General features: G+C 38.9%; 2 protein-coding genes across 2 annotated transcripts; both read right to left on the bottom strand.

Moving 5' to 3' along the window:
* On the bottom strand, positions 1-11,318 carry LOC113007571 (nectin-2-like). Its single transcript, XM_080290456.1, has 4 exons — positions 11,219-11,318; positions 3,191-3,532; positions 2,776-3,078; positions 1-1,806 (listed from the first exon to the last, which is right to left on the bottom strand). Exons 1-4 carry the CDS (start codon positions 11,316-11,318, stop codon positions 1,709-1,711), a joined length of 843 nt encoding a protein of 280 aa, XP_080146582.1. The 3' UTR covers positions 1-1,708.
* Positions 9,102-24,789, bottom strand: LOC113007456 (nectin-4-like). Its single transcript, XM_026144048.2, has 7 exons — positions 22,571-24,789; positions 15,996-16,337; positions 15,574-15,876; positions 14,864-14,957; positions 13,014-13,168; positions 12,401-12,500; positions 9,102-11,480 (listed from the first exon to the last, which is right to left on the bottom strand). The coding sequence occupies exons 1-7, from the start codon at positions 22,686-22,688 to the stop codon at positions 11,324-11,326; spliced, it is 1,269 nt and encodes a 422-aa protein (XP_025999833.1). The 5' UTR covers positions 22,689-24,789; the 3' UTR covers positions 9,102-11,323.
* Between the last annotated feature and the right edge of the window lie 1,384 nt (positions 24,790-26,173).

Below are 26,173 nucleotides of genomic sequence, written 5' to 3'. Positions count from 1 at the left end.
TAGAATAGAATAGCTGTTTATTGTCAGTGTACATATGTACATAAATTGTGGTTGCACCAGGCCAAATATAAATAGTAATGCAGCAGGAATAATCAACAGATAAGAGAGAATATATACAAATAAAGAGGTATACAATACAAAGGCACATACTATGTGGGGGATAGTGTTTGTTTACAGTCTAAATAGCCCTGGGGAAGAAGCTGTTTGTGAGTCTGGATGTTTGGAACCTGATTAATAACATGAGGCGCCGTCCAGAGCGCCTGTGATGGACTTTGTTCTCCTGAGACAGGAGGATCTGGCAAAGGCCTCCATGGGTGGCAGAGGGCAACCAATGATTTTTCAGGTAGTGTTAATTCCCCCTTGTGCAGCCTACCACCCAGTCAGTAGGAGAGCACGCTCTCCTCTAAGGAGAAATAGAAGACCAGTTTTAGCTACTGGTTCAAAGTTATTCTTCCTCAGGATATGGAACAAGTGCAGCTACTGCTTGACCTTCTTTACCAGGGCAATGGTGTTGTGGGTCCAAGTGAGGTTGGCAGAGATCTGGGTGCCCAGAAACCTGAAGTTGGAGACAGACTTGGATGGGGGCTGTCTGACTGATTGAGGCCAGGTGGTGATGGAACCTATGATCCAGGACCAGGTGGGAGGGGCATCTGAAGGTGATGATAAGATTATGGTGTTGAACGCTAGAGCATACTCACATAGCTCTTCCTGTTCTCTAGATGGCTTCGCGTTCTGTGAAGGGTGATGGTAAATTTGTGTTGTAAACTGTAAATTGGTGGGGGTTGAGACAGGGAGGAAGGAGGTTTGTGATGTTTGTGATGTGCTGAGACACTATCCACAAGAAACACTTCATGACCACAAGACATGAGGAGTATGATTCTGCAGTCACTGAGGCTGTCTATTCCAGTCCTTTGGGGGATGGGAATGATGGTGGGGGCTTTCAGACAGATGGAGCCAGTGCCGTGATATGTTCACAAAGTTATAAGTTCAATTGACACTGGTTGGCTGTATTGCACACACCAATGAGAATTCACATCCACTCAAGTCAAGAAAACTCCCAAACTGTCATGTCCAGGTCACATTTATCTAATTTCACTAAAATTTGATGAGTAATTCTTGTGAACATAGAAAAGTGCCCATAAAATGAGAGTTATGACCTTGACCCCAGTTTGAGTGAAGACCCATTATGTGATAATTTTGTGAATATTTCACTAAAATATGAGCAATATTCTAGGAGTAGAGACTGTTGTGAATTGTGGAAGGACAAACACATGGCAGATGCCTCGTCATAGCATAACTTTCCATGTTAATGTATTTTTAACTACAGCTAAGGAGGAATATCTGGAAGACAAAAAGAACAAAACCTCAAAAACTTAGTAAAACATCTAAAAACAATAATACACCAAACTTCTCTACTTGTAGATGTATATATTTACCTTAAATTATTTTATTTTTTTCAGAACCTACAGTTTAACCACAGTCTGTTCCTAAAGCGTGCATGTTCAGGAAACACCAATCAGCTAAAGTTTAAATGTTGCCTTCTTTAATTTTCCAAAATTCACTCCCAACAACTTTATTATGTGTTATACTGTATATCACTAAGTACAATACATCTTTTTGTTCCTCAGGGCTTTTTAAAAACAGGTTGCAGAAGACAAACAAAAAGAAGCAAATTAAAGTTTCAGCTTAAATCATTATTCAAACTACTTTACCTGCTCCAGGTAAAGTTTGCGCTTGGGTTGGCTTCTGTCACACACTCAAATGAGTTCTCAGAAATTGCTCTAATGTTCACTTCTGTGGGAGGGACTGCATAAACAGAAAGAGAACAGTGTTAATTCTGAAATGAGGAAATACTAATGGTGTCAAAGTAATATTTCACATTTGCCGGAATCCTATCATGTAACACAAAACCATAAATTCTGGTTTCTTTTATTTAGTTTGAAGGAGTGATCCTATGCTACACATTGAAGGTTGCCAAGGGCTCACTTACAATCACCTTGTCTGAAAAAAGGATATTAATTTTTTTTTTTTTTTATTGAAAGTTTTGAGGATATTAAATTTTGTGTTCTTCTCAGGGACTTCCACCAGATACATAACACCGGACAAAACCAGAGGAACCTGTGTTCAGTTTCAAAACAAGCCTCTATTAGTTTTGCTTCATCCTCTGCCATTCCTCATGTGTACTGAATGGATCTTATGACTGTGGAGATCAGTGAAAATAATGGACTCATTGTCAGGCTTGACAAACAAGTTTGAGGCAGACTTTGTCACATGGTGTTTTGTCATGCTGGAAGTAGTAGACCAGAAACAAACAAAATAGGCATGGCTAAAAACAGACATCGTCAGCAGCTTTACTTTGCAAGATAGTGGTGTGCCCCCAAAATCATAAATGGTACCTCTGCTTTAAAACAACTGGATTGCTGAGCCATTTTCTGACTTTAGCTGCTGTAAGTTAATTCTGACCTGAACATATACATGCAACTGAAAAATTATTAAATGATGAATATTGGTAAGTTGATACCTGCGCTCATGTGAACAAAACTCATTTGAGGCAGCTGAAATATCTAGACAGTACAAATTGACTGGTAAAGAGTATTTGATACTGCCTTACGGGGCTTTTCCTGATTCAGTTCAACTTCTTTTTTTCAGTTCAATCTATGGCTGTTTATATCTGTATATCATTTTAATATACATTTTTATGGTCAAATAAAAAAAATCTTTATTAAAAATGACACAAAAGAAAAATAATAAACTCTATTAACAGCTGATACTCACAGTAGATCTGTATGCTGAAGGGCAGGGTTTCTTCTTTAGACATGGCGTCACTGCTGATGACACACTGGACCTGGTGACCGTTAATCTCACTCGTAGGAACACCAAACAGAGAGCTGACTGTGGTAGTTGTATCGTTGTCATACTGTGTGGAGTTTGTTGTCGTCCTCACTTTGTCTCCCAAAGCATCAGTGAGCCACCTCACCTCTGCAGGAGGCTTCGATCCAGCAGCCGTGCAGGTAGCAAATAAAACCTCTTCTTTGCCCAAAGTGGGAAGATTGTCCTTGATGTTTGTGAAAGGAGGCACTAGGAGAGTTACAGCACAGAAGTAGGTCAACATGCAAGAAGAATGGTAAAAGTAACTCTGTCTCTGCCTCACATACAAACGCCCAGAATTTTGGGAATATTTTGTACATACCAATCACTATTAGAAGTATCTCAGTCTTCTGATTTCCACTGGGAAACAGGGTGAAGATGCACGTGTAGCTGCCTTCATCCTTCAGGGCAACATTGGATAACTGGAGAGTTCCATTTTTCTTGTTAAAATTCCCGATATATTTAAATCGATCATCACCTCCATTGACAAACTGCACTCCCTCTCTGGGTAGGATAGTTAGGAAATTGTCATTGTGAGGTTTTTCTCTTGTCCTCCTCTGCCAGGTAATCTGTGTCAGGTCATCATCGGTACCAGTGACATGGCATGTTAGGAAAGTAGTACCTCCTTGAACCACTGTCACACTTCCACCAATCCCCTCAAGAGCTGGAAAGTGAAATACTATTAAAGATCAGGCCAAATAAAAGTAGAAAGGAAAAAAAGAGTCTCTAAGAAGGGTAAACCAAACTTTTCTTTCTTTGTGTGTGCTTGATTTCTTCGCTAAATCTTGAACTTATGTTTGGTAGTTCGTTTCAGACAAATACAGCGTTTTCCTCCCATAATAAAAATTCTGCCTTCAACTAAAGGATAAATCCCTAGGATAGTGATAATGTTCTTACTATATGTATCATAGCATGTATATATGCTTGTATGTATCCTTCCTGCTCCCTAACCAATAGGTCGACCTGAACAAAACTTTGCAAAACACTGTGACACGGCCAGAAATTATTACCATCTATATGTTAAAAAGTCATTAAATTATTTGTTTTTCCATAAAGATTGTTTATTTCATAATTATTGTAACATTTTATGTTATGTTCTCTGTGTGCATCTTCTTCCTATGTCACATCCAATGTATGTTAGTCATCTGTAACTTAACAGTGACAAAAATTGGTATACTTGATGGAATTATGTTCTAATCACCACTGATTACAGAGTAATGACAAATGAACTGCAGGCATGACAAAACCTCTCTGCAGGTTTGGTTTTTCTAATGTTTTTAACCATTTTCTTAGGTGTTTAATCTACTCAAGATTAATATTACTTTTGTTTATTAAATGATCAAAATAACAAGAACATACACTGAAATCTGTCAAGTAAGGTAACAACTCATGTCCTTAACAACATGTGAAACACTCAAGGTTGCATGCTCTAGTGGCCTGGGAAAATGACTTTGAAAACATACCCCACCTTAAATCTCCATGACAGAGGAATGTGAAAACAATAATCTGCAGCTTGATTCCCATGCTTTCAGTTTGAAGTCATAAGCAAATACATGTGCTCAAAACAATGTAAAACCAGATCCTGGTTGCAGTTTGGATGGATAATCAAAAAGCTAAACAATTTAAAGTCTTTCAGTTAGTTACATAAAAACTCTGCCCTGTTGTATAGAAATTAAGGAACATGTGACCAGTCGAATGAAGGATTCATATCTTGGGGTCACTGCTTGAATTCATCTTTCATTTATTCTTTTCATGATAAAATTTTATATACAGTGAACTTCAGTGAACAAGGCTCCTCAAAAACTCTCCTCACCACTCATTAACAAAGAGCTACAATCCACAAGTAAAACAAAACAAAACAACACAACAATGTAAAAATACAAGTACAAGTTAGAATGTGTAAAATCTCACTACTAGATGTCTGTAGGTTTCTTTCATTCATGAATAGGTTTTATTGAATAGGTTACTTACTTCAACTGATCAGCTTTGGATCGCGTTCAGAGTGTACAGAATACTGTGGCAAGACTTTACCTGGCACTAATAAGACGTCACATACTACTCCAGTTAATACTCCAGGTTTCTCTTCAGTGGTTGCCAGTCCAGTTTAGGTTTTATTTAAAAAAAAAAAAAACAACTTCCGTGCTCTACACAGAGAAGCTCCCCAATATATCTCTGACCTGTTAAAATCTCATGCTTTAGACCTCAGATTTTCAGGTTAGAGGTTACTGTTGGTCCCACGTACTGGGTTCATGTGGGGATTAGGCTTTTCAGGCAGTGGCACGAGGGTTGTGTAATTCTCTTCTGTTTTCTTTATCCTGTACAAACTCCACTGACTCTTTTAAAAAGCAGCTGAAGACATTTCTATGCAAACAAGCTTTTAATTTATTTTTTCATTGTTTCATATTATTATTTATATATATTTCTGCTTTTATTGTGAAGTCCTTATGATTTTTATCTGTGAAAAGTGCTATATAAATAAATTCTATTTACTTACTTCCTATAAAGGGGGATGTGTTATTTTGAAAGAAGCGATATGGATTTAATTGTGGTGTAACAGAAACAAAGATCACTAGGAGAGAAATAAGGAGAAACTGGGAGAGTAAAAGATGAGTTTAGTTTCAGCTGAAAAATGGCAACAAGCTCTTGTGTTGGTTTGTGATTGTAATGAGTGAAGCTGCTGAAATAAACAACAGAGGCTATGAGTTGAGGCTTAAGCTTTCTCTGGGTGGAAGCTACAGCCAGCATAAGTGAAACCTTCTCTGAAGTGGATATAATATTGCTGGACAAAAGTAACATTTCTGTTACTTTTTTGGTGCTTGTTTTTTTGTTTTGTTTTGTTACTTTGTACGTGCTGTACAAAGTAACAAAACTTGTTCAACTTGTGTTGTTTTATAAATGTGCTTATAAATACATTGATTGATTGATCGATCGATTGGTCGAGAATGTAGCCTAATTTGTGATCAAGCTCTAATCTTCTGAAAATAAGTAATTGTGACAATATCCAGAATAAATAAGCAGGTTTATGTTTTCATCTGTTAAAGCCCAGACAGTAGAGGAGGCTTTAGGCGAGGAGGAAGAGGATGATGCTGATCATGTCTCTCCTTTGACTTCTCACTCCTTTGGTAATTTGTGACATTATGAAATATCAGATGAAATATTGTGTATTTTCTTAGGCATATTGGAACAGTTAGCTATGGAATACTACACACGTACAGTTTATGAGCTAGAAGAGGACTCTGTTGAGAATTTTACGTTAACTATGAAGGATGTTTTACAAGGCATGACGTGTATGATATTAAAATGACTGGGCTTTTGAGCTGAGCACACCTAAAAGTTTAAACCTAGAACCTAGAATTAAACCTCACAGGGCGCACATGTCAGGCACAAACACAGGTGAGCAAATCCATTGGTTAACCATTAGAAAGTCTACAAGTCGTCCAACCAAGAGGTCTCTTAAGACACAAAAGACAAGACATACAATAAACCTTCTGACCAGAACCTTTCCAAATATGGATAATATTTTCTACTACATATGTGCACTGAAGCACCACCATCGGGAGCAGCAGACTGCTCATGGAGTCGCAATAACTTCCATCCACTGATCTTGATAGAGTTAAAATGATATTCACATAAACCAACTTTACGGAGAAACAAATCATTAGGCAAAGATTTTCTGTTGCAGCGAAGTGACATTAGGAAGGTACCTTAGTTAGTACCTACAACCAGTAGCGGTTTTTGATACGGGCGACGGGCGGTTGCCCGGGGCGGCATCATGGGCATCGGCAATAAAAAAAATGCTCGTACTCATTCTGCCCCTACGTCAGGCCATCGCATAGTGGGAATGGTACAGGCATCGATCGGTTTTCTATCGCCCATTTGCTGGGAGTAAGGGCGCCCTCCGTTTGCGAGGTGCGCCTGCTGCTTACACAGGGAGGAGAGGGCGGGGCGGCGGGGGATCCTCTGGCTGGCTGGAGCAAAATAAAAGAAAGTAAAAACAAACCAACAAACACGAAATTCTACGCGCGAAAAGTGAGCGCGAGAGCCCTCGGTGCGCCTGCTCGCTGCTGAAGTCAAAGTAAACTTTATTGTAATCTCCGCTACATACAGTCCAGTATAGAGAGACGAGCCGACGAGGCTCCGGTTACAGCAGTGCAAGTAAACAACAATAAATATGAGAAGAGTAACAAAATAAATATACACTTTAGGACTCGGGGTAAAGGGATTAATAACAATTTAAAATTTATAATTTACAGTTTGATGATTTAAAGATGATTTTTCGTTTTTATGGGCCATGACCTTTTGTTTGTTTGTTTGTTTTGTAACAGTATAAGCAATTAAAGGCGGTGGATTGGCTAATTGGTCATGATCGACTCTGGGCTGGACCAATTACAGCCGATGAGGTTGAACTTTAAAGTTCTGTATTGAGGTGAAAAGGAACGCGATTTGTCCCGTACTTCAGCTAGAATGAAAAAAAAAGACACAAAGCTGGAGTTATTCTGTGTCTTGACGCTGTCAGCTGCCTCTTCTTCTGTCATTGTCTCTCCCTCCCTCTCGTGTTGCTACTTCAATCATGAAACTTATCAATGATCAGCTGATCGGCTTTTCTGTCGGAAGTCCCGTTTCTCTTGTTTGTTTATCGCATTGATATTGACATTTCCGGTAAGTACTGTTTAAAGGATAGTGTAGGTTTAAGTTTATTAGATTGATACCTATTTACCAACAAGATAGTGTACATCACTGTCACAACAGCATTTGTTTTTATTCAAAGGTTTTTCCTATAATTCCTGGTGGGTCGGACTCTAGTCAAAATGCCTGGGTTGATTTTTTGTCCCAGTCCAGCCCTGGCAGGGCTCATGTTACAATGAAACAACGATAGATTTCCACAAGATCCATTGCAGGTTAATTTTAAGTTTAGTCAGCTCCAAGTGCTGTAATCTCTTCACTGCACCCGTTTTTGAGCACATTTTGTTATATTTTCTGACGTAAAACGCACTTCCGACCGCAGCCTCATAAAAGTACCACATTTCCTGTTCCTGCACAGCCTTTTGGGGCCATATTTACACAATCGTGAAGCAAAAAACAAAACGTGCACTATCATTAAATAGCGCTCATAGTCGTGGTTAGTTTAAGAGTGATTTATAAAAGATGTGCTTCCATCTAAACTAATATTAATATCGAGTGCAAAAAATTAAGACCTATTTTTTTGCGTTAAATGTTTGCCAATTAACATCAAATTGCTTGTGTAAGTAAATCTGCTATAAACCAACCAATATAAGCTCTTTTTGAAGATTTCTTTAGTGAAAAACATAAGCTTTCTATTTTTCAGTTACAGAGGTTTATTAGAGACATTGATATTTCTCGTGTATTTAATAGCAGAAATGTGGCTTTTTAGTGTACATAATGAGCAAGCGAATAAGGCAGAAAATAGGGTTTTTGATGGAAAATTGGTCTTGAAGCACACATAAATAGGAAGTGCAATTTTATTATGGTGGAAGCAAGAGAGCCGAAATAAAAGTGAAATCATCACAACGTACTATTTTCTACTACCTTATGATTGTTGTATTCAGTCATATTTATTCATAACTTTAGACTGCAGTAGTCAGTGTTTGTAAAGCACCTCTCTCAGGGTGCACTGTGTGATTAAGGGTGATATATACACACACACAGAGATAGGAAGTGCAATTTTATTATGATGGAAGCAAGAGAGCCAAAATAAAAGGGAAATCATTACAATGTTTTTCAAACATGAAGCATAGTTTTGGTCGTCTTTTGCTGTTGGTTCAGTGAACTTTGGTCACAGAGTGTCGAAACCTGGAATTTGGGAATCTGTGAGACGTCAGCTTTAAGCACCTGATGGTATTTAAAGCTGACTTGGGCCACTAATTTGTTCCAGTTTGTCTTAATCTGTTTTATAGGTTGCATCAAAAGATGCATTGTGTTGCAGGCACTCAGCAATGACACTAAATTATTCTTACTTGCAGTAACACCACTATTTTCTATGGGCATAATGTCATATCCTGTTTTTGTGTGTGTGTATATATATATCACTCTTTAATCACACTTCACAGTGCACCCGTCACGAAAACACTTATATGTGAGTGGTGCTAGTCAATCAATCACTGACTACTGCAGTTTAAAGTTATGAATAAATATGACTGAATACAACAATCATAAGTTAGTAGAAAATAGTTAGTAGAATTAAAGCACAAAGAATAGAGCAGAGTTTCCATGACTGAGTAGAACACAGAAAAGTTTATCAGTTATCTGTTATGTGTGTGGCGGATGCTTAAGAAATAAAAATAACCATGTACAAGTCACTAAAAGCAGTTTCTCATCTAGAGTGTTTTCTGAAAGAGAAAACACTGCAATCCTATGACAGGAAACATTCAGTCATGGGTCTTCATAGTAGTGCATTGCAGTTCAATTAGTAGCACTAAATTGCCCATAGGTGTGAATTAAGATTCATTATAATGATACCAAAAAACCCATTGGACCCATTTCAACCATACAAACATTGCACAAATATCACATTGGGAAGACAGGTCAGAGAGAAATTGCATGGTTAGAAAACAATGAAATTCACAACATCCGGGGACAAGAGGAGAAAAAAGAACTTTACTCAGACTGAGCTTAGGAGAGCAGTTAGACACCAGAAAAAGGGTGATTGTATGTCTGTGTCTGTGTACATGTGTATCCTGTGTCCAACTTGAGAGACAGAGTGTCCTTACACCCTGTTTTAAACAGAAGTCAACAATCCCCTAGCTGACACAAGTGATCTCGAAGAAGTAGGAGGATAAGGCAGAGAGTCAACACAGTCTTGTAATCTGAGATTTGTTGTTCCATCTTCAGTCTTGGAGCTTCCAGCTCGTGAGGGGAGGCCGCATGAAGATAATGGTTGTTTGGGTTTGGATTGGAGCGAGGAACTGCATCCACTTTTGCAGTTGATCTAATGTCCATCACTGGTACCCAGATCTATCGATTCCCATTGTTTGAGTCACAACATTTATTTTTCTTCTGTAAAATGAAACCAAAAGAGCAGAGTTAGATATTCTTTCTGTTTCTAGTTCTAGGCAATCCCCAGGAAGATGAATGGTTATACGAGGGGATTTCCACAAAATGTTTTTCTCTCCTTACCGTTCTCTAGTTTTGCTGGTAGCATGAGATGGTAGCTGCAAGCCTTTCAGGTCACACAGATAATCCAGCTACTCCAGGATGGCAAATCCACACATGCTCTTGCAAGAAAGCTTGCTGTGTCTCTGAGCACAGTCTCAAGAATGTGGAGAATATATGTGCATATTTCTGACCAAACTGTCAGACTCGGACTGCATGATAGTGGCATGTTGTGAGCACAAATCATTTAGTGAGATTTGTGCTCACAAGCCACCGTGCAGTTTAATACCTATTCCTGTTTAAGGCGTTGTGTTAGTGTTGCATGTCTAACACACCTGTTGCCACTTTCATCTCATATCCCTGAAGTTTCACAGATTTTGTGTTATAATCTGACAACAAGTGTTCCCCAATTTCTTTGAGCTGTGCACTCTTATCACATTTTGGACAGTGGCAACAAAAACTAGAGGCAGCATAAGTTTTGCAGAAGTAATCTGATCAGTCAGATTAGTTACATTCTGTTTCTGTCTTTACTGTAATGATGAAACAATTTCCATGACAGTGAAGTAAAACCACTCAAGTTGTTTCCCAATTTATCTCTGTGCCTTGTGCAACATCCGTGAGTGCTTTAAATAGTCCACCTGTGACTCGCAGCTTACCCACACTTTGTAAAAGCTGCATGATGGCATCAGTCAGTGTACTCGTTTGACTTATTTACTCACTCTCTTTACTCCTATTTAATCATACCTCTTTATAAAATAAAAAAACTGTTTAAAGCAGTAATTACACAGCACTGTAAGGCAACAATGCCTTCCATCATCTTCTGGTACATGATCATCATCTGTTCTCCTAGATGGCCCGTGATCATCATGTGCACTCCTGGGAGATAGTGGGACATGCTGTCTGTCCCACTGTCTGTCATCATGTAGCCCAACCCCCAGCGACCGTGGCGCTGGGGGCTGGGAAGCGCATCTGTAACCGGAAGGTTGCCGGTTCGATCCCCGGGCTCTCTGTCCTGGTCATTATGTCCTTGGGCAAGACACTTTACCCTACTGCCTACTGGTGTTGGCCAGAGGGGCCGATGGCGCGATATGGCAGCCTCGCTTCTGTCAGTCCCAGGGCAGCTGTGGCTACAACTGCCTCCACCAGTGTGTGAATGTGAGAGTGACTGTGAATTGTAAAGCGCTCTGGGTGCCTTGAAAAGCGCTATATAAATCAAATCCATTATTATTATTATGATCACACTGCTCTCCTGGGGGAGGGTGAGACATTATGTGGTCCTTGATCACCTCCAGCACTGCTAGTCGACAGTGATCCATGTCTTCTGTCATCTTCTTGTCCATGATCATCATTCTGTTCTCTTAGATAGTCCATCATCAACATGTGCACTTCTGGAAGATGGTGGAACATCATGTGGCCCGGGATCATCTACTGCACTGCTAGGTCTCAGTGGAACATGCTCACTCTCTGGCGTGTTGTCATTATCTGGTGTGTTTTCTGGTCTCCTAAGAAAACAGTAGGACATGCTCCCTGTCATTATTTGTGGTTAAAAAACCAACAAACAACCAAACAAAACCCAAAGATGCACATGAGAAAGTACATGTGAGAAACTGTTCTAACATCAGAGGAAACACTGTCAGTACATCTCAACATTTTCAAGTGTTGAGATGCTGACTGCTCGTGTCACTTTCAAGTGGACTTTTAGTGCTTTTAACAGAGTGTGCATATGGGAATTTCCGCTTATTTTGTTGATCTACTGTTGAACTTTGTTAGATATTATCTTTACACCTTGTTGATCGTATTCTTTTTCATTTTTGCCTTCATCAACAGCTTCCCAAGGAAACCTTGAAGATTTACTGGCCAAACAAGATCCACAGTCATAACCTGTTGGAAAAACGCAAGGCGGGTACATTCGGAGGAAAATATATAAAGAAGATAATGGAAATGGACAGGATATGCACTGAGGAAACCAGGCAACAACCTCACCAGACAAGCTCTGAAACTCAGAGGGGAAGAGACAAAGAAGAAGGCCAAGAATATATGGTAAAGAGATCTCAAAAAGAATACATTTGCCATCAGATTGAGAAAATGGCTCAAGACTGAGCATTTCTGAGGATCCTCATCAAAGGTCCATACTCCAGAGAAGGGTTAAGTAGGTAATATATGTGCTTTCTTTCCCTTTTTTTTACAGCATATGTACGACCTGTTTAACTTGCACTGAGAACTCATTTGACCACATGTTTTAGGTTAACACTCACAAATTGCAAACACTACACTTGGATCCCTGCTATATGTTTTACTTCTTTCATTTATGAAGAAATAAAAAATAAATTTTTATCAGCACCCTTTAAAGCACATATGCTTTAAAATGAGATAAACTTTATATTTTCCAACATACAGACAAGCAGGTAAATGTTAGAAGTACCTTATCAGAAATCCATGTTTATAAAAGCACCATGCTGCAGCCCCAGTGACATTCAGGAAAACCAAAACACCAAATAAGGCCCAAGCCGCAGAGCATGCTCCTACATGGACACAAGAATTAAGAATATTTGACTTTTCCAATTTTACATTTGGATGACTTGGACAGCATTCAAACACCATGTAATACCTGCACCTGTACACATTCAAAAACGTGTCATTCTGACAAGTTCTAGGGCACAAAAATAAATGAGACAAACTTGATACGACCATGAACAGAACCTATCACAAGTCAGGACATGCTCTAAATTTTAGGTTTTGGAACTGACTTGAATAATATAATGTACTGGATGACTGGAGCATCAGTTATCTATCATTCATTCATTCATTCATTCATTCATTCATTCACTTGTATGTTTATCCCTTCATATGGAGAGTCCATCATTTTACTCCAAGTGTAAATGCTCTAGTTTCTATTTATTTCCTTTGATTGCAGTCCACAAAAAAATAGAACAGAATAACTTCAGAATGATACAATCTGCACAAAAGTTTGGAAATCAGAAACAAATTGAGAAAGATTTGGACAAACTGCACAGCTAAATCCAAGCTGACCTCACCTGATGCCACATGCACATACAGCTGACTGTGTTTTCTTCCATATGCATTAGATGCTTCACACTGATAGAGGCCGTTTAGATCAGAGGTCCGACTCAGCAGTTGTAGCTTTGCACCATCTACTTTGACGGCAGACTGCAGCAAAGACTGGCCAGATCTGGAAAAACATGAATGAGGTTTATTGTGAAATGCACGACAGGGCAAAAAAAAAGTGAGTTGTGCTAAAATTCCAATGAATTTCAGCTATTAGTTTGTTAGTTGTGTTAGTCATTTTCCTTGCTCACATAAATGTTGCTATGTTCTTGAAATTAAACCAAAATACATGATCTACAGTGGGGTGAAAAACTATTTAATTAGCCACCAATTGTGCAAGTTCTTCCACTTAAAAAGATGAGAGAGGCCTGTAATTTTCATCATTGGTATTCCTCAGCTATGAGAGACTAAACAAGAAAAGAAAATCCAGAAAATAAAATAAAAGACACCTGTCCACAACCTCAAACAGTCACACTCCAGACTCTATTATGGCCACGATGCAAGAGCTGTCAAAGGACACCAGAAACAACAGGCTGGGAAGACTGAATCTGCAATAGTTAAGCAGCTTGGTGTGAAGAAATCAACTGTGGGAGCAATTTTTAGAAAATGGAAGTCATACAAAACCACTAATAATCACTCGATCTGGGGCTCACCCCATGGGGTCAAAATGATCACAAGAACGGTGAGCAAAAAATCCCAGAACCACACGGGGGATATAGTGAATGGCCTACAGAGAGCTGGGACCAAAGTAACATCAGTAACACATTACGCTGCCAGAGACTCAAATCCTGCAGTGCAAGACGTGCCCAGGCCCGTCTGAACTTTGCCAGAGAGCATTTGGATGATCCAGACGAAAATGGGAGAATGTCACATGGTCAGATGAAACCAAAATAGAACTTTTTGGTAAAAACTACCTGTTGTGTTTGGAGGAGAAAGAATGCTGAGTTGGGGGCATGGGGGGGACCCTGCGCATCAAATCCAACTTTTTTGACCCTATGCGACCCATATCCGATCATGGTATGACAGTGTGAACAGCACAAATCCGATATTTTCAAACCCAACCTGGGTCACTTTCGTATGTGGTACTGAATCCGATACATATCTGATGTTTTAGAAAGCGACTGATGTTTGAACGGTCATGTCGCATTAAATCCGTCTTTTACGTCACTGGCACAAGACAGATGCCAATTATCAGTGCCGGAGAAGCGCCCGAGAAGACATCATGAACGCTTCCTGGCCATCCAGTGTAGACGTTTAGTGAAACTGTTGTGAAGACAACGTTGGAGAAACGTGAACATTTTATTTGTACTGTATAATCTGCAGATTCTGACGGAAATCTGCTACTATACTTTGAAGCACCGCTCCTCTCTGAAACAGCCATAAGGATCATTATTAAGCCATATGTAAATAACAAAATCACTTTACAACTTAAAGCAAAATTGGGAAACATAAAGTGCAGAACGAGTCTTTATATTAACGGCCATCAGGCAAACAATACTGTTTGGTCTGGGTCTAAACAAAGCGCTTTGTATGTGACGTCTTCTTTTGCGCATGCGGGCCGCTTTGAGGGTTCACACCAGAGCACGCTTGCTGTCACATTTTATCTGTAGTGTGAACAAACAGACAAAAACATTGGATTTGATCAAAAAATCGGAATTGAGCATTAAGACCTGCAGTGTGAACGTAGCCTAAGTGGTGATGTCATACCAGCGAAAGCTTGCCCTCTCTCAGGGCTTTTTCAGCACAGTGTACTTAGACAAACCTAAAGAATCAATGAAATCACTTAAATTAACTGAAACCATTATTCAAACTGCTTTACCTGCTCCAGGCAAATTTTGCGTTTGGGTTGGCTTCTGTCAAACACTCAAACGAGTCCTCTGAAATCACTCTAATCTTCACTTCTGTGGGGGCGACTGCAAAAAAAAGAAACAGAAGTGTGTTAATCATAAACTGTCAAAATAAAAGTGAACATACCTTTGAATCCTATCATGGCAGGCAGAACCATGAATCTTGGTTGTTTTTCTTTCTTTTTTTTAAGGAGTGATCCTTTCATGCACATTCAAGGGTGTTAATCACTGGCTCACTTATAATCACTGCTGACTAAAAAAAAAAGGCTCATTAAATTCTGATGGTCATTTTGGGGACTTCCACCAAAAAACAGCTTCACCATGCCACTAAAAGAAGAAACAGTACTGGAGGAGCATGCTTTCACATTTAAATTAGCCTGAATTGTTTTTGCTTCGTACTCTGATCATGTGTGCTTCATGGATCTTGTGACTGGGGGGTGAATAATGACAGAATTTTTAAGATAGACAAAAAAGTTTGAAACCTCTTTTACGTTGTGGCATGGCATCATGATGGAACTGGAAGGCCAGAAACAGATAAACAGATGCACATGGTTATTGACATTCTACTCTGTAGGATAGGCTGTGTCATTTAATTTCTGTATACCTTTTTTAATATTTGATCAAATAATTAAACTTCTTAAATAAACACTAAATAGGAACTCCATGAGCAGCTGATACTCACAGGAGACCTGTATGGTGAAGGGCAGGGTTTCTTCTTTAGACAGGGAGTCACCACTGATGACACACTGGACCTGGTGACCATTAATCTCTCTTGTAGGAACACCAAACAGAGAGCTGACTGTGGTAGTCGTACCGTTGTCATACTGAGTGGAGTTTGTTGTCGTCCTCATTTTGTCTCCCAAAGCACCAGTGAGCCACCTCACCTCTGCAGGAGGCTTCGATCCAGCAGCCGTGCAAGTAGCAAATAAAACCTCTTCAGTGCCCAAAGTGGGAAGATTGTCCTTGACGCTTGTGAAAGGAGGCACTAGGAGAGTTACAGCACACAAATAAATAAACATGCATACAGGATGATCAAAGTAACTCTGTCTCTATCACGCATACGAACACACAGAATTTTTTAAAGATAAAAAAAGTTTAGTATACCAAGCAAATTCAGAGGTATCTCTGTCTTCTGATTTCCACTGGGAAAAAAGGTGAAGATGCACGTGTAGCTGCCTTCATCCTTCAGTGCAACATTGGATAACTGGAGAGTTCCATTATTGTCATTAAAATTCCCGATATATTTAAATCGATCATCACCTCCATTGACAAACTGCACTCCCTCTCTGGGTAGGATAGTTAGGAAATTGTCATTGTGAGGTTTTTCTCTCGTCCTCCTCTGCCAGGTAATCTGTGTCAGGTCATCATTGGTACCAGTGACATGGCACGGTAGGATAGCAGTACCTCCTTGAACCACTGTTACGTTTCCACCAATCACCTGGAGAGCTGTAAAAAGCATGAAACACTATCAGATTACAATTTCTTCTATATCTTACTTTTGGTGTGTGCTTTGTCTCTACACCAAATCTTGAAATTAGGCAGTTTTGCAGCATCTTGCTGACATACAATTGCAGTGTTTTTCCTGCATAAGAAAAATGTGGCATAACAAAGAGGTCTTAGCCTCCAAATATAAATGAAAAATGACTGTGACAGTGATAAATATTTGAACAATTTCTCAATTTCTTGGGAGTTTAAAGGACTCAAGCTTAAAATGAAATCTGTTTATCAAATAGCCAAAAGTAACACAACTGAATCCCTTGCTACATGTGAACGAATCAAGGCTACGCGAGTAACTTATGTTACAGCTGTGTGGCAAGCATGAATTGGACCCAAAATGCAGGACTAACAGGCAGAACATGAACTTAAACACTGCTTCATTGCGGGATAGGAAGTGATACAAAACAGAACCAGGCTAAACTGAGCTTCTGAAACCTAGGGGAACACAGGGAGATGCACACAGCATGAGGGGCAACGCGACAACCAACAGGTGCAAGCACAGGCAATAAATACAAAAGGTGAACTGGGCAAAGAGGGAACAGCTAGGAGACACGACTGATGACAATTACACATGACGAGACAGGGAAGACGCAAAACTGACACATGACGCGGACCTTCAACGTAAAATAGGAAGAAGGTCATGCATGCATACACCTGGGGCTTAGCCCTAAACGGTAGCATGCATGTGGGATTGTGGGGGTGTAGAAATGACTGAAAAACATGGCGTGAAGTTGAAGATTTATTAGGCTGTGTTTTGAGTTTTGTTTGAAAAAGAATAACTTCATATAAGAAAAAAATATATATCACATATGCAGGACACCTTAAACTAGTTTTTTAATACAACAGCAAGGCAGAAAAAAATTAGGGTTGTATCAAGACACGAGGACTAAACCCCAATTCAACCAGACCCAGAACAGATCAGGAATTAAAACAGGGCTACAACAGTTCAAAATCAGGACTACTTTAGGACTTAACCAAAATAGAACCAGAATCAAAACTAGATGATAGTAGCACTGAAAATCATTATAGACCTGCACTACAATGACAACACCTCTTTATTGTGGTAACATGAGACTGTATCTTCAAGGCTTGAGTTTTGCGAACCTGTCAATGACATTTTCAATTAATTCAAGTATTCCTTTTCAATAGATAATATGATGAGTTACTAGTTTGTACCATATTATTTTCTAATTCTACGAAAGTACACTATTCAGATTCAGAAAAGTTTATATAATTATTTAGCCTTGTTGTGCAAACAAACCTACATAACTTAATAAATATAGAATTTGAAAAATAACAAACCTCAAAAGTTCTAATTAGTTTTGGCAAACAACCATTTGACTAACAGGTCTGTCTCACACTGAAAAAAAGGGATTGGCCAGCTCTTGGATTTACATAGCATCATGCTTACGTAAATCATGCTTCAAAGTTAAGTGTAACTATATAGTGTAGAAACTACATGATATGCAGGGAGGCTAGATTAAATCGTTCATGTCCTGTTCGAGTGAAGTAAGTCAATGACTTACTGCGACACTGCACGGGATTTCAGTCTTACGTGCTTTGGATAGTGGTTTCTGGAAGACATCCATCTCAGTCAAGTCGAGCAGCCACCTCTACTTTTTTCGGTATACCAAAAAAAGTAAATTGGGTGGTTGTTACATTAAAAAAGTCTACCTTGTAATTTGAACACAATAATTTCATGTTTCTATGAACGTAATTAAATCATGAAGGATTTGTACAAAATTCAACAACTTAATTTGTTCTTGTTAAGATGACATGATACAATCTAGTAAGAGTGGTTAGTTGCTGAACTCATGAAATTCACAAGATCGCACGAGATGTCAAACTGCAGGAGAATCACTGGAGTTCTAAGAGGCAGACAACTACACACATGTCATGTGTATACTATTGCTATTTATTGCAGTTTAACCAGTCAAGGACAAAAATGCACAAAAAATTCTGAATCAAGCCTTGAAATCATAGCTTTCCTACTTTTGCTAAATCTGGTGGCATGGTGGTTAGTGCTGTTCCTTCGCAGTAAGCAGGTCCTGGGTTCAAATCCACAACCTGGCTAGTTTGCACTGGCTTCTCTCTGGGTCTACTGGTTTCTTCCCACAGTTAAAAGTCATTCAGTTGTTAGGTTAATTGGTGATTCTAAATTACCTGTCAATGTAAGTGCAAATGATTGTTTGTGATAGACTTGTGAGCTGTCCAGGGTGTACCCTGCCTTGTAACCTATCACTTCAGGGTTATTTCCCAGCACCCCTGCAACCAGGATAAAGATAGGATGATGGCAGTTTTTGTAGATCCATTCAATTTTTATGGTAACCAGACTCTAGACTTTGTTGAACATTGTGTAATATGAAGACAACATGTAGTATTTAAGTGACCAAGTAGTACTGGGGTAAAAAGTTATTGAATAGTGTTGAAATAAAATGACAAAATTGTGAAGGATTAAAATATTCCAAGAGCTCACCTTACTTCATCTAAACATGTTTCAATCGCGTTTTATGAACACAAAATGCACAGGTTTATTGAATATGAAAAGTTGTGTTGATTTAACTCAGTTGTTTAAGTTTCTGCCAAAGCAAAACATTTGTGTGCAACCAATGTCCACTATTGAATTAAGTAAATCCAACATGGCCTTTTTTTCAGTGCACCTGGCTCTTGTTCCATCTCTGTTCTGTCCTCATTATCCTCTCCATCCCCCTCTCTGTTCCTCTCTCTCTCTCTTTGTGCTAACAATCAAGCCAAACACCAATATCATCAAATATACAGTTGAAACAATATATTTACAGAGAAACTATCTGTATTTCTTAATTGCAAATGGAACCCAAATTATATTCAAAATTGAGCCACACTTATGGAGCTCCACAATTCTTTCCCTGGTGTTTTGGTTGATATCTCTTGATTTTCCCATGTCAAAGAAACAGGCTCTGTGTTTTGCCTTATATGCATCCACAGCTGTGCCACCAGTTTACTCACATGGACTCTAATAACCTATCAGAAGCTTCTTAAGCTCAGAATGGAAACGTCTGGAGTTTTCTTATTAATTCAAGACACAATAAAAACGTGATAAAAAATAGACAGCTCTCTCTCTCTTTATTCTGACATTTAATTAATTCAAAAGATATTTCAATATTTATTTACCTAAAACAAAACAAGTTTACTCTAAATTGATGTTTAACAGTAAAAAAAAATGTTTTTATGTTTTTTCCCTAAAGTGTATGTAAATATCTGGTTTCAACTATACTGCTGTGTATTGAAATTCGTCTTGTTTTGCAGCATTGTTGTTGTTTGGCTTTTCATTTCGCCATTTGTTGATTCACTGGAAGAGCAAGTAACGTAATATGGGTCAAGTGATCAGTTTGATATCAATCTTTTGTGATACACCGCCATATTCACATTATTTGTACAGTACGAATGATTTGCTTTGGTACCTGGTCAAACTTAAGCTCTCCTCTGTCTGCCTGTCTGCGTTTCTCCAACAGCAAATTCGCAGGCAGCAGCTGCTGTGCTCAGTCGGCTAGTGCCTGAGCTCGGATCATACCAAAATTAGGGGGAATTTACGACTGCGCGCTATGTGCTTCGAATACTGTGTGTAGTTTTTGTTTTATACAGTTGTCAGTCAGGCACCTAACTGTGAAACAAATTTGTAGGGCATAAGTCTCGAAGAAGATAAAAACACAAAGGATGAGATAAACATTCTCTGCAGGGATGGGAAGCTCGACACTGACATCGAGCTCAGCTCCAATTTTTCGAAACACAAATGTCACGTGACCGTACATTTATAAGCAGGTACATAGGCACGTGTAAAAGAAAATAACAGGCCTTCTCTCTCTATTATCTTTGCGATGGGTTATGAAAACCAGCAGGTCTCCATTCACATAAACCTCAACATTCAAAGTTTAATTAAAGAAATATCACCTTATTCAAATGATTCTAGTCACAGACGAGAGAGAGGGAGTGACAGAAATAGAGATTGGTGATTGACAGGGCTGGACTGGCCATTGGGCATACCGGGCATTCGCCCGGTGGGCCGCTCGTGATTTTTCGTTTTTATGGGCCGATGGGGTTTTATTTCTTTTCTTTTTTTTTACGGTATAAATGAATGGTGGTGGATTGGCCAGTTGGTCATGATCGACTCTGGGCTGGACCAATTACAGCCGAGGAGGTCGAACTTTAAAGTCGAGGTGAAAAGGAACGCGATTTGTCCCGTACTACAGCTAGAAAGTTGCTAATTCAATCATTAAACTGATCAATGATCAGCTGATCGGCTTTTCTCTCTGCGCAAGAAATTGGAAACCAACGGATGTCGCGCTAAAAAAACAGCAGCTTGTTAGCTTGATCAGCTGTTGTAAGAATTTATTTAATATTAATTTCTAGTATCACATGAGGTTTGCTGGAGCCACAGCCGTAAAAACTGCTGGTCATGATATCGGTTTGGATATCCTGGTGAGAGGGAAACATGAAGATGAAACCAGGAGAATCATCAGAGCTGAACAGGTGATGAAGAAACAGGTTTACCTTTTAGGTGACATGAATGAGTTGAAGGGAAGTTATGAACTGTTTCTGAGAGACAAATAACACCAGGATCCTTTTTTATGTAGCTGACAGCTGGTCACTGTGCAGGGGCGGCTCTAGCAAAGTTTTGCCAGGGGCCCAGGGAGAGCATGAACAGGGAAAAGGGGGGCACAAAGAAATTAAAATGTCTAGCTTTTAATAAATATTTATCTGAATCTTACAACCAAAGTTTTCATCTGATGTAAAATGTATAGAAATCCATTATTGTATTCAGTAAATATTAAGTCTAGTATATACCCTAGTAAGTTATAGTATTCTTTCCTTTGGGAATGTACCATCTGTGCAGTCTGCAATTCTGTTGAAGAAAGATGTTGAATCTATTTAATTACTGAAGAAAAATAATAGATTACTGTGCATTTGTTTGATACGTGCATTAAATTAAAATCGGTTTTGCTTCCTGGTGAAACTGTTGGGGAGACAACGTTGGAGAAACGTGATCATTTTATTTATACTGTGTAATCTACAGATTCTGACAGAAATCTGCAACTATCCTTTGAAGCACCGCTCCTCTCTGAAGCAGCAATAAGGATAAATTTTAGGCCATAGCATCCCTGGCTGAATGATGGTCTCTTATACTAATGCGTCACAGAGATTTCATTAAAAGTTTTTTCAAATTTCTCCTGCTCACATATAGCATGCACATCAAATTTGCATCACTTAATTCACTATCACCTAACTAGCTTACAACTACACATAAACTCTATTAAACAACATTTTGATTGCACATAACTAATTCCATTAAAGGAAACATTAACAAACCATGTACAATTGTCAGCCTGGTACTAATTTGCACAGGCAACGTACATATTTTTCACCTTAAGGCACATTTACCATATCGTATCTTTACCAAACATATGTGAAGATTTTACCAAATTTAAAGGTCATTTACAATATGTACATAACAAAATAATTTTATAACTTAAAGCAAAATTGGGAAACGTGAAGTCCGAAACAAGTCTTTTTATTAAGAGCCATCAGGCAAACAATAGTGTTTGGTCTGGGTCTAAACAGAGCGCGTTGTGTGTGACGTCTTCTTTTGCGCATGCGGGCCGCTTTTTATTTGTAGTGTGAACAACCGGACAAAAAAAAATCGGATTTGATCAAAAAATAGGAATTGAGCATTAAGACCTGCAATGTTGTATCAACAAAGCCAGCAGTTCATTGTGATTTGAATTCATGAAATTACCCAGCCAGAAACTGAAGGAGTAGCCTACTAATAGTGTTAACACACACACACGCGCGCAGACATTAATTCAATGTGACCAATTTCTTAGCAAGACAGATGAGTCTCGCTCCTCTCTTTTGTACCCCCTCTTCTGTTGTAAATATCTCATAAACAAAATGCATGCAGGACAACAGAAACACGTGATGAGGACTAAACAATCACACTGCACGAGATTTTGAATTCTGCAACACTTTTCTGTGTCACTGCGTTAGTGAACATCATTATCAAGATGCGACGATCACAAAAGCAGCCAGTTCCGGTGCAGGTGCTGTTTCACAAAGCCTCACCTTTTTTCGTACGAGTCTACCTTCCACAAAAGAAGCAGTAATAACATAAAAATACAACAAAATAGAAAAGAATTTAATCGACGTACCTATTACATCTGTGTGCAGAAGCGCTACCATCAGAAATAACAGACTGCGCAGCATCGAGTGACATCGGGACGATAAACTGTGGCGGTAATTGCCACAAAAAGGAGAAATGTCATCCATCCACTAATCCTCGGTAGATCAATTAAAAAAGAAAAAAAAGATATCCACACATATCGACTTCCGGGAGAGATTAGGTTTGTTAGTGCGTCTTTAAAACACTAGGACGGAAATAAAGCAAGATGCAGGATAGGCTCTGTGCATGTCTAATTTGTAGCTACATTCATGTGAGTAAATGAACAGATAGCGCAGTTTTTATAAAGTATAAAAAAATTACTGGTAGGAACCGATTGTTCATCAAAATGTAGTCGATGACGGATTAACAAGTGGCCACCCGCTGCTGCTGCGAGAAGAGAAACTTTGGGAGTTTCCGTTGTTTTCTGTTTTTTTTTTTTTTTTTTTTTGGGGGGGGGGGTGGCACACAACACTGCAACCAGGCACAGTGCAAACTATAAACTATACATATACCGTTTATAGCTTATATTATTAAGTTATGTATTATATTATATTATATTATATTATATTATATTATATTATATTATATTATATTATATTATATTATATTAAGTTTATACAAAAAAATATACATTTTCTCATGAAGGTCACTGATCTCCCCAAAATGTCTGTGAGGACATCAGGGACAGGTGTGTGAATCTGTTTTTCATTATGGTTATCCACAATCATGTTTTTAACTGTATGATACTCGGATGAGGCCAAATCCAAGAGTTTTCAGAGGGACTAATCTATCTAATCTGATGCTCATCTGCTGATGATGGATGGAGGCTAATGATTCGTTAAAAAAATGCTGCGCTTCTAGCTACTGCTGCCTAAAATGTAACACCATTAGACTGTGATTCTTTATGGAAAAGAAATAAAAAGAAAAAGATAGGATGTTTGCCCCTGGTTTATTTAAGGATGGTCATGTTGTACATTCCTGAACTTAGTAAAACATTTAAATACCATACTAAACAAACCATAAGTATAAACTGAATTCAGACAGGCAGCAGTGGTTTTAACCAAAATAATTCTTTTAATAAAAATACATTGCAATAAAATCTCGGAAATTAATTTATTTTCATCTGTTTCTGTGAATTTAAATCTCCACCAGGGGTTCTTTGGTATAACAAAATCTGACTGTTCACAATTTCTGCTCTTACTTGGCCCAGTTGAAGAGATGCACCCACCATTCAGCAGCAGTCAGGAGTCCCCACTCCTCAAGTGCAGCTTGAGACTGCTGCATCAAACCCGGAACCTGCTTCAGAAGCCGTGCCTATATCTGCCTCCGCATCCACAGCCCCCTTAGCCTGCTTGCCTCCGTTGCCAACTCAGCCTGTACCTCCTGCTTTAATGCAGCCTGCATTGCCCATTTCACCGCCTCCTGCTTCTCTTGTGATGCCTCAGCTACTCTCCCCTGTTACATCACAGCCAGAACCACATGTGCCTCAGTCAGTGCCCCCCACCAAACCGTTACAGCCTGAGCATGCCCCACCAGCAGGCACGTGCAGGGGGGGGGGGGGCAGCAGGGGCTTGAGCACCTGCCCCTTTCCTGATGGGTGACCAAAGTGCCCTTTTGTTGAGGCAATCTTTTTTTTTTCGATGTGTGTGTGCAGGGCTGTGCAGAGACGTTTAAAGACGTTCAAAGTTAAAAAGGGGCACATTGAACCAGGTTGAATAACAACAACACACATTCAAGAATCTAATATGGGATTGCATCATACTATACGTTTGCTTTGCCTTGTTGCAAAGTAAAAGTAGCCTATGTTTTACCTGATGGGTACAATGTTGCTGTTGAGGGGTTCCTGCTGCTCCTGCTGCTGGGGGTCAGGGCTGTGCTGATGGTAAATGGTAAATGGCCTGTATTTATATAGCGCTTTACTAGTCCCTAAGGACCCCAAAGCGCTTTACATATCCAGTCATCCACCCATTCACACACAGGTGATGGTAAGCTACATTGTAGCCACAGCCACCCTGGGGCGCACTGACAGAGGCGAGGCTGCCGAACACTGGCGCCACCGGGCCCTCTGACCACCACCAGTAGGCAACGGGTGAAGTGTCTTGCCCAAGGACACAACGACCGAGACTGTCCAAGCCGGGGCTCGAACCGGCAACCTTCCGATTACAAGGCGAACTCCCAACTCTTGAGCCACGATCGCCCCTGATCTGATCGGATCTGATCTGAGACTGTAGACTGTAAAAAGCCCATAGGAGAGATGGTAGCTGATTAAACAAGTTTTATGAAACAATAATAACATGCAAAGATAGGTGACAGTGCTTGGAACCATAAGGCAACAAAAAACTGAGAGAAATAAACTAGGCTCTGCCTGTGAATCACACTTTGCCTCTCTTCCTCCTTCTATTTCCTCATCTCATCTATCACTCTCAACTTGCTGTCCATCTGAGAACAAGGCACAAACTGCTATTACAATAAACTATTATTTAATTATCCACACTTAACAACTCTTGCAATTAATCTAAATGATGTTGGAAAAATGTTATAGAAGCAAAACATTCCTGGAATACCTTTCCAACAACTGGTACATGTGTTATTGTTACCTGTGCTCTTTGTAATCCAGCTGCTGAGGGATCCACTGCTTTTAGTAGCCTCACACAGCTATTTTTGTCACTGTTTCCTCGTGTCCTTACCAGGCATGTCTGGACAATGCTATATTATTAGTAAGAATTTAAAAAATCTATACAAATAAAACACACACACACATACAGTGACATTTTAGACCTTCTTCAGAATACTGTATATACTATGGGCACAAGTTTCCATCACGGTGCTGATACAGAATCCTTCCCTTATTATTTATTTATAGTGCTATAATAATAAAGTAAATACTTATAGTTATAGAATATTCACAACATACTTCATACCGTGTACATTATAACATACCATAATAGACCCATTTCTGTAATATACTCACATATCTATATTATTGCTAATATATATTGTAATATATCTCAATTCAATTCAATTCTATATTTATTTGTCACATGTAGTTATAGCTAGTACAACATACAGTGAAATGTTTTTCCTGGCTAAAAATATATCACTAAAGCACTTCTGGATGGATGCAAACTGCATTTCGTTGCCCTGTCTGTACCTGTGCATGTGCAATGACAATAAAGTTGAATTCTATTCTATTCTATTCTATTCTATTATTCTAAAAAGAATACAAAAGTAAATAATAATTACAAAAAAATAATGTATGTTTGAATATCCACTCTGTGCAGGCAGAAAGTTTATTAAATGTTTAAACTGTAGAGAAATAATTTTGCTGCTGTAAAGTAAGCATTTTGTCATATTTAATAGAATAGAATAGAATAGAATAGAATAGCCTTTATTGTCATTGTACAGAGTACAACAAAATTGGAGTGCCACTCCCTTGGTGCAAGTTTCAATAATAAATATAAATGTAAAATATAAAAAGTACAAAAAAACAATTGTAAGTACTCAAACAATAGTATGTACAATATATACAGGATAGCAGCATTAATATAATGACAGTATGAATAGCAGCATAATATAATGACAGTGACGGTAT

The sequence above is a fragment of the Astatotilapia calliptera genome, chromosome 16, assembly GCF_964374335.1.
Source record: "Astatotilapia calliptera chromosome 16, fAstCal68.1, whole genome shotgun sequence".
NCBI classification, from domain to species: Eukaryota; Metazoa; Chordata; class Actinopteri; order Cichliformes; family Cichlidae; genus Astatotilapia; species Astatotilapia calliptera.
Note: the sequence above shows the minus strand (reverse complement) of the source record. Positions and strands in the feature narration are given on the sequence as shown.

Excerpts from the sequence above, each read along its gene's own strand:
- LOC113007456 (XM_026144048.2), bottom strand. The coding sequence starts at position 22,688 with ATGGATGACATTTCTCCTTTTTGTGGCAATTACCGCCACAGTTTATCG. Across the intron at positions 14,958-15,573 it reads CTTCACCATACAGGTCTCCT|TCGCCCCCACAGAAGTGAAG; the intron begins GTGAGTATCAGC and ends TTTTTTTTGCAG. Across the intron at positions 13,169-14,863 it reads GCAAAATTTGCCTGGAGCAG|ATCTGGCCAGTCTTTGCTGC; the intron begins GTAAAGCAGTTT and ends ATGTTTTTCCAG.
- LOC113007571 (XM_080290456.1), bottom strand. The coding sequence starts at position 11,318 with ATGGACAAGAAGATGACAGAAGACATGGATCACTGTCGACTAGCAGTG. Across the intron at positions 3,533-11,218 it reads CCCTCCCCCAGGAGAGCAGT|CTCTTGAGGGGATTGGTGGA; the intron begins GTGATCATAATA and ends TTCACTTTCCAG. Across the intron at positions 3,079-3,190 it reads GATACTTCTAATAGTGATTG|TGCCTCCTTTCACAAACATC; the intron begins GTATGTACAAAA and ends TAACTCTCCTAG.